The 8,764-nt window shown below is 28.9% G+C and overlaps 1 protein-coding gene across 1 annotated transcript; it reads left to right on the plus strand.

Moving 5' to 3' along the window:
* The first annotated feature begins 793 nt into the window (after positions 1-793).
* On the plus strand, positions 794-4,301 carry LOC114167449. The gene is made up of 5 exons (XM_028052544.1): positions 794-882; positions 1,039-1,084; positions 1,369-2,012; positions 2,265-2,412; positions 4,119-4,301. The coding sequence occupies exons 1-4, from the start codon at positions 877-879 to the stop codon at positions 2,409-2,411; spliced, it is 843 nt and encodes a 280-aa protein (XP_027908345.1). The 5' UTR covers positions 794-876; the 3' UTR covers position 2,412; positions 4,119-4,301.
* Positions 4,302-8,764: the final 4,463 nt, after the last annotated feature.

Consider the following 8,764-nt stretch of genomic DNA (forward strand, 5'->3'; position numbering starts at 1 on the left):
TAATAATAGTAAAGTTATTATATTCCATCACACTCTTGAAATATGAACTATATACACTGTGTAAAATCTTCTCTCTCTTTTTTTTCTTTCTTTTTTTGCAATATGAAGATCAAATTTAATATCATCTGTTTCAAATTTTTTTTATCACTAAACAGTTTTTAATGAATACGTAATAGCTTTTACACGAGTGGATTTTATCTGATATGCTGTACCCAAAGTATTTTACTTCTGAGTGATCCATAGTGCTCAAAAGATTATGTAATGGAGAAGTATACACAGGAAACGATTAACTAGGAAATGAGCTCGACCAATACGAACTAGTTTTTAGATTGCATGCCAACTGCTTGTTAAAATGATTCATTTCATTTTGGGTTAAACGTTGGCAACAAAGAGAAACTAATCCTCGAGGAAGAGGCCTGCTAGTTTTATACCAAAATCAACGTAATTTCACACACCGTAACGTAGCTTTCAATACCAAATTTGTGAGTAAAATTAATTTGAATACATTTCTCAGTTATGTATCATCAATAGTATTGCAAAACCAATTCCACGAAAACCTAAAACAAACAAACAACACCAAACGTTTCTGTAAATGAAAACCTCCCATCAGCATGTGCAACGTGAAAGTGAACAAGTACTGATGAGAAGACTAACATGATGACTCTTTAAGCATACTATGCTACGGACACACGAACATGGTTGAGCAACATGGGGGCCAGTGACCACGTGGCACAGCCTAGTTCAACCACCAATGTTGGTCCTCTTTGCGGGTTTATTCCTGTTCCTTATTATGTTGACCTCCACACTCCTTCACCCATTTCAATATTACCCAGCACAGCCCCATTCTCTGGCCAGCTTTTCTGAACGAGAAAAACAATGAAGGTGATTGAGTTGAAACCATGCACACAACCATTTTGCTCCTCATGCATATTTTCAATTTCTTGTACTACTTTTCCTTTAGGTTGGAAGTTTATCATATATATGTAGTGTTCTTATATAGGTATTCATATGTTATCTTCGTGAATTGTTTTGTCACAGATCTTCAATTGGGTGCACAAGAGGTTTCACCATAACTCTCTGAAAGGTTTGACCTCTATCTATAAGAACTTCTCTCATTTACAATTTAATAAATCTCATCCTTCAGAAGCTCCAAATATGGTGCCTATGAAGAAACCTTCATGATTATGCACATAGGTTGTTTGTTCTTTTTTTCAAGAGAGTGGCAACTTTTCTTCTCTGATGAACTCTACTGTTTAACCAACTCTGGGATCATGTGATCCATTTAACCAACCTTGAATAGTATGATAAGGTTTTGTTTTTTATGTAGTGTCATCTTCTCTTCTAATGAATCTTTTGGTTTTCACTCAGATGGGTTTGCTTCAAACATGAAAAAAACTGAACCTGCAATTAACAACGCGGATAGTCAAGCTTTGCTGAAACAAGTTGCCCTTACTGAATCACTTGGTGGATGGGAAGACGGCATTCTAACCATAGGCACTCTTGGCTATGATCCCTTGAAGTCTATGAATCCTCACAAAGAATACTTTGCTTTGGAAATTGAAGTTGAACAAGAAGATGGTGAAGGAGAGAACGGCATCATGGTGGATGAGGAGGAGGAAAAGTGCTATAATGCTGAGCACGAGGAACTGAATCCATTGATGTACAACACGTTTGAGCACAACTTTGAGGATATTGTTAGTGAAAACTATGATGATGGAGATGTGGTGAGGAGTCTGAACGAAATTGTGGTGGCTCCACCTGTGATTTGTGATGAAGTGATGGAATCATACGATATGGAGGCTGATGAAAAGAAGAAGAAAGGAGAGAGGATCACATTGGCTGATCTGTTCTTAGCTGATTCTGATGTTAAGATAAAGCTTAACCCTGCCAAAGTCTGTCACCTTGCTTCAAGTGAAAAACCAAACCTTAAAGCAAAGCATGGACTCTCTTTTGCCAAGAAGCTCATTCCCCGCGTTAAGGACAATCCCCATCCAATGAAAGATATAAAAAAAGTAAGTTATTACAAAAAAACAGTAACAGTTTTCATGTTCAGTAAATTCTCATTGATATATATTACCAATGATAAAGTTTATACTTTCAACCACTCGAAAATCAATGTTTGCATGATTCTTTAAACTAATATTACAGTGTCAAAATTTTGGTTGTTTCTTGGAATTTATATGTGTGTATGTGTATAGTGTTGGAACCACAGATTGCAGATTTGCTTGAATTAATTTGATTAAGTAATTTGTAATGGTGTGTAGCTGATGAAGAAGATGTTGAAGAGGAAAATCCACCCTGATCTTGATGTTAAGAATCTCAAACCAGAAGGGGAAGAAGTGAGTGCAGCAGCTTTAAATGATAATCACATGAATGAAGGCAATGACTCAAGTTATTTCCTTTCAATTTAAGGTATGGTAGCTCCAAAATCCCCTACATATATTTTCAATTTATTGAGTTTAACATCATAAGATGATTTTAGCTGATGATGCACTCACACATTCACTGATTAGGCTAGAGCGTGTTAATTAGATGGCATAAATTTAACACTGTTGGCAACTTTGTTTATACTTTTTTTTTCTCTAATAAACAATCTATATACTAATATAGACATTCTGCAACTGATTTATATTTGTGAATTTAATCTTTATCATAATCATACTGAGGTTAAACTCGTAATATGTGTATTATTAAATCAATTTTCATCAGTGAAACACTGTCAGAAAAAGCTTTATGACAAACACTTGTTTTTATTTCTAATGGTTGTAAAACCAATATTTTTCTGTACACTCATAATCTTTACAAGAAACCTTGGCTTGTAAAAAAAAAAAAAAAGAAGCTCTTTCAATAATTTTCTCATGGAAACTTTTTGTTTAGTGAGAATTAGGTACCTATAATTCCATGCATGTAAAACCCTTTTTTTTCAACCTCAACATCTTATCGATTTAACAAGACATGGCTTAGAAATTTACCACCACTACGTATATAACATATACTAGAGATATGTATGCATGCATTTTCGAACAAGGAGGTCATTTTCCAAATGATAGTCATGGACCAATTATTCATAATAAATGGGTCCCTCCTACAAAATAACCCTGAAAAATTCCAAGCATGGAAGTCAAAATAACATCTTCTCATCAATCTTAAAAAGTTGCATTCTCTTGTTGTGACCTTTTGCCAGCCAATCTGATAGCAAAAAGAGGGGACAAAAGCTAAGCTATATTATCTATTTATATTATAATTTTATTCTCAATTTTGATCATAATCATGTCTAATGAATTGAGATGTCTTGAAAATTAGCTTATTATACGGTATTCATTTCCACAATTTCCAAAACTTTAATCTTTTCTTTTTACAAAAACAAAGGCACAGGTTAACTAATAACTTGATTAAATGGAAATCGTGCATTATACAATAAAATTATCAAATAGATTGTAAAATATTAGCTTTTTGTTAATTATATTCCTTTTCATAAAATGTAATTTTTAATATCATTTCATTTTATATATGTAATTGATGTATAGCTATAATTGAAGGATTTGATGGAAATATATAAAAGTAAACATAAAGACATACACATGATCATCAGCTTGTCAGCTGTCAAAGACTATGAGTTTTGTATTGGCATTCTTCTTATCATATAGCTATTATTGGGTTTGAAAGTAACTACATGATTCTTCCATGAATTCGATCTGAAAAGAATGAACAAGAAATTTGTATTTCTAATTAACATATTATTAACAAAGTTCATATTGCTGATTAACCATTTATAAATTGTTGAGTTGAATCAATTTAGAAAGAAAAAAAAATTATAAACAAAAAACAAATTAAAGATACTACAACTCTATATACTACGGTTTATTAACCAAAAATAATTATAATCATATTCAGATATATCTACATTATATTCAAAACTCAAGACATGAAGAATGATGATAGGGACATATATGCTGCAGTACACACCATATCTCACTTTTTATAAAAAAAAAAAAAATCAAACTTGTATGGGTAAAAAATGAGTTACTCTTAATGATGTATAAATTAGTATTTATACTAGAGTGTTTAGATTTGTTAATTTAGTAAATATTTCTGATTAGCAGTTAATGATGTTGCAGGTACTAGCTAGTGTTGAGCTGGTGGGAGTATCAGTGTTTAATTATGTGGAAACGTAGATTTGTTTATGATATATGTAAGATTAAATACTTAGATTTTGTTCTTGTTTCTTTATGACCAATGCATTGAACCCATGTGATTCTGTAATTTGTGGTATCCCTTTGCTTCTGTTGGCTTTAGTTTAATTTGACGTAAGGAGTGGATGTCTCAAGTATATGTGCCTGTGCTTCAGGTTTATATTTTGGCACACCTTTATGCATAGTTTTAGATAATAAAAATAATAATAATAATAATAATAAATGGCTTTAATGCATGCAACCAGAACATTTATGGTGCAAAGAAATCAATTAAAAAACTTCCACCAAAAAATGACAAGCGCATAAGTCATGTAAATCGTATAAATTTTATTGTGGGTACTGCATCGTTAACAACAAAATAATATAAGTGTCACAAAAATTATTACGTCCCCACCCCCTCAAAACTCGGTGCTTAGTGTTTGTCTAATCAGAGTGATAGGCTTCTAAGAAGGGTATTAATGGGGTGAATAAATGAGAACTTAGCATAACCTCACATAAGACATTGATACCACTCTCAATCCAAAATCTTAAAACAATGAATTTATGAGTCTTTAACTTTATATAGTATTTCACTTTTTTCATTCTTAACTAAAATAAAATTTACATTCACACTTGAATTTCCAATACAGAAAATTCATGAAACACAATGTAAGAAACCAATGAATAATATGAGAAATTAACATTATCAAGTTCTGTTTTACTATCGTTCCATAATGATTAATTCATAGAAAACATGTCAAAATAGGGATGATTAGTGTGAAAATGAAAAATAACATTGTGTATACTGCATGGGTTAAACGCAAAATCATCATTCAAAGTAACATGGGTCATTTTTTTTGTAAATAAATGTTCTATATAATATCAATTTTCATTTTTTGAGCATCGCTTTCTCTTTTTTATTCGGGTGAAGATGCTTATCAAGTGATATCACCACAATGTTGCCCCTTCATTTTTAAAACCCGAGGAAATAACATTTGCATCAAAAGAGACAAGTCAAAAATAAAATGTAAGAGAGTTTGTTTGTGCAAATTAAGAGTTTCTTATTGGACACAACACAAATCTTGATTTCATAATTTTGGTACTACCACTCAAATTTTTATTATAAAAGACAAGATAATTTTCGTTTATCTAATATAAGTTACCTAGTATCAAATATGTATTAGACGAAAAGCATGGTGCTAGAACTTTATGGAATAAGTTGTATTTATATTTATATTTATATTATCTATATATAGTATAGTGTAAATTAAACTCACTCTTTTTACATACATCTTTGCGTTCAAACTCATGGGGAATCTCTATGTTCATAAATAAGTGTTATATATATATATATATATATCAACATACATTTTTTATCATAATCAACATAATATACATCAATAAAACAATTGAAAAAAAAATTATAAAGAAAATATTAGATTGGTTGTTCCAAACAACCTATGTGATATTTGGCTTGGTTAGTAAAAGAAATCTACATATTAAATCGGTTTTGATACTAATCAATAATATATGCTATTTTTTAATCAGCTTTGTTTCCACCTATTCTTCCAACCTGTAATTGTAGTTAATTTCAAGCAACTGCACCCGATTAAGAAAAATGTAAATATAATATTAGTTTAAATTAATAAATGCCAAATTATACTTAAACATCAAACTATAAGTAAATTGATTATAACATTACTTAGTGAAAAGTAAACTAACTATAACAAAATAATTTAATTAACAATAATTTAAATCACATTGATATAAAAAAATCCTAAAATGAGAATAATTTAGGTATAAAAAATCATATAACTTTATTTCGTACTTTCTCAATTAGTTTTTTGCATGACAACTTGTTTTGATAACTTTTTTTTGGTATCCCTTATCAAAACAAAGTGTTGTTATTTTTCCAACTTCTACTTTTTAAAAAATAAAAAGTAAAAGTTTACTATATGGGTTTTTTTTCTCTACTTAAGACAAGTAGTTTTCTTTAAACGAAATTAAACAAACCCACCCAACATAAGCTCAAAGTTGGAAATTTAACCCTTATAGCAATTATCGGTTAATGGTGTTTTCTTGGAGGAAAATCAACAAAGATGATTAATTCAATTATGAAGTTAAATAATTTATAAAGGACTCACCTACTCCTAGAAGCTACAAATTAGAATTTTAGTGTCAAATTTCTCACAATATTGACACAAGTGTACAATGAAAAATAATTTTTTAAATATACACGGTGATAATCGATTATCACTTATGATAAATAATTAATGTAAAGTGAAATTATTTTCGAAAAATAGTTTTTTGGCAATAATTGATTAATGTTCTCAATAATTGATTATTAACGGTAGTTATAGTTTGACCTTTCATATTTTTAACCTAATTTTAAAAGTGACTTCCATAAATGAAAGTGAAAGTTCTTTTTACAAAAATAAGGAGTTGAGTTATATCTCTATGTGTAGAAGCTTTGAAAACATAGTGTTGGTAGTGCGATAACTTTCATCAAGTGTAATTTTGAATGATTGAGTTTTGCTCTTATTGCTAGGTAAAAAGAGTCATCCTTTTTGTGATTCAAATGAGCTCGTGACTTCAAGGAAGATGTTTCTTCGTTTTTTTTGTGACTCAAGAGGTGTCTTTATCGTTTGTAGGATTCAAATGTGGTGTTCATCCCTTATGAATTTCAAAGGAGATATTTCTCATATTTAGTGTAGTTTTAAGATAGGTGTTTTCTTTATTAAAGTGTTCCTAATCCTATTCGTAATCCCAATTTATATTAGTGTTTAGTTAATTTCTCTCTTAAGAGTAATTAACAACTGGAAGTATGATCTTTTTATCTATAAAAACAAAGTCAATTGCATGCAGTGGTGGATCTTGACCAAAAATGTTGGAGGGGGCAAAGTAATATAATTTTGAGATCATTAGATTTGATCATTAGTATAATGTTTCAAAAAATGACTTCTCCAATAAACAATTTGATCATTAGTATAATGCTTCAAAATATGTGAAGAAATAGAATCTATATTGTTTTCATCAATAGTTTATTTTTTATCACTTTTAAACAATACATGTATTCTTTTATTCTTTATCAATATATTTTTCTATAAATAATATTAAAAAATAATTTACCATAATTTAATAAAAAATTCAGACACGTAATTATTAAAAGAAAAATATATTATAGTCAAGTTACAACTAAAAATCGGTTATGAAAAAACACATAATACATTCTTTTTTTTCTATATTCATAAAAAAAATGAATAGACAAAAAGCTAATGAGATAAAAATAATATTTTCATTATCAAGTGAGACAAGAGACAAGAAAGGAAGAAGATAAATGAGAGATGAAGGCAAAAATAATGAGTTCGTGTCTAACTTTTTTTTTCTTAAAAAACGCAAAGAAAACATATAAGAGTGAGATATAATTACAATTTGTGAAAAAACTAAAAAGACAATAAGAAGAAAAATAAAATTATATTAATAAATATTTGATTTAATTACTCTTTTGATTCTTGTTTTTGTTTAAAAATGTTAAGTTGGTCCTCTAGTTTTTTAGTCTCAATTTGGTTCCGATTTTTTTAAAAACTAATACAATTTAGTCTTTTACATAAATTTCTTGAAATGAATCAATGATTCTTCGTTAAAATTGAAACTCTTAAAACTGATGATTTGTTTTGTGAGTGTAATTAATATAATCCTAGTGTCAATTTTTGTTGACAAAAACAAGGACCAAAAGAGAAATTAAACCTAATTTTATTAAATTTTATTGATATATAAATATTTGAAACAATATTTAAATAAAGTTCAATGCAAAATATACATTTAAATAAACTTAATTTTGTTAAAAATATCAATTTTGATAAAAATACCATTGTAAAATTTATATAAAAACTAAATTTGATATAGGGATGAAATTGATTTAGTTTTAAAAAAATTGAGACCAAAATAATAAATATAGGGACTACATCGAAACTTTTCACATTCAATACGTGGCACTGTCACAGTCACATTACATTGTCTCTACCACGTGGCACAATGTCAGATTGACACGTGTCAATTTAAAAAAATATAAAAAATTAAAAAAAAACATGTGCTGACACGTGGTACACAGTTAACACCGTTAGTGTACTACTAACGGCAAATACCTAATTGCAACAAATTTTCCAAAATAAATTAAGTCAAATAAAAATGAGGGAACATACTTGAGATTTCATTACAAGAATGGGACCTCTGGAATGATTTAATCATATTTTTTTCTTTATTATCTATTAACATTAAATGTTGTGCTTTATAAAAAAATAAACAAATACACAATTTAATTTTTATTAATAAAAAATAAACAAATACTACCTACAATTTAAAAAAAATAATAAATTTCCATATATTTATAATATATATAAAATTTAAAAAATTCAAAATTTTGGGGGGCCACGACTTATTTCTGCCTCTAAGAACACCCACCCCTGATTGCATAAAAGTAAAATGAAATTAAAAGAGAAGGATTGAATTCAAAACATAAAATAGAGGGTTACACTTTCATCCACCCAACGTAACCCTTTTGCAACCATAAGAACCTGAAACATCGAAGAAAG

Source organism: Vigna unguiculata, chromosome 10 (genome assembly GCF_004118075.2).
Source record: "Vigna unguiculata cultivar IT97K-499-35 chromosome 10, ASM411807v1, whole genome shotgun sequence".
Lineage (NCBI taxonomy): Eukaryota > Viridiplantae > Streptophyta > Magnoliopsida > Fabales > Fabaceae > Vigna > Vigna unguiculata.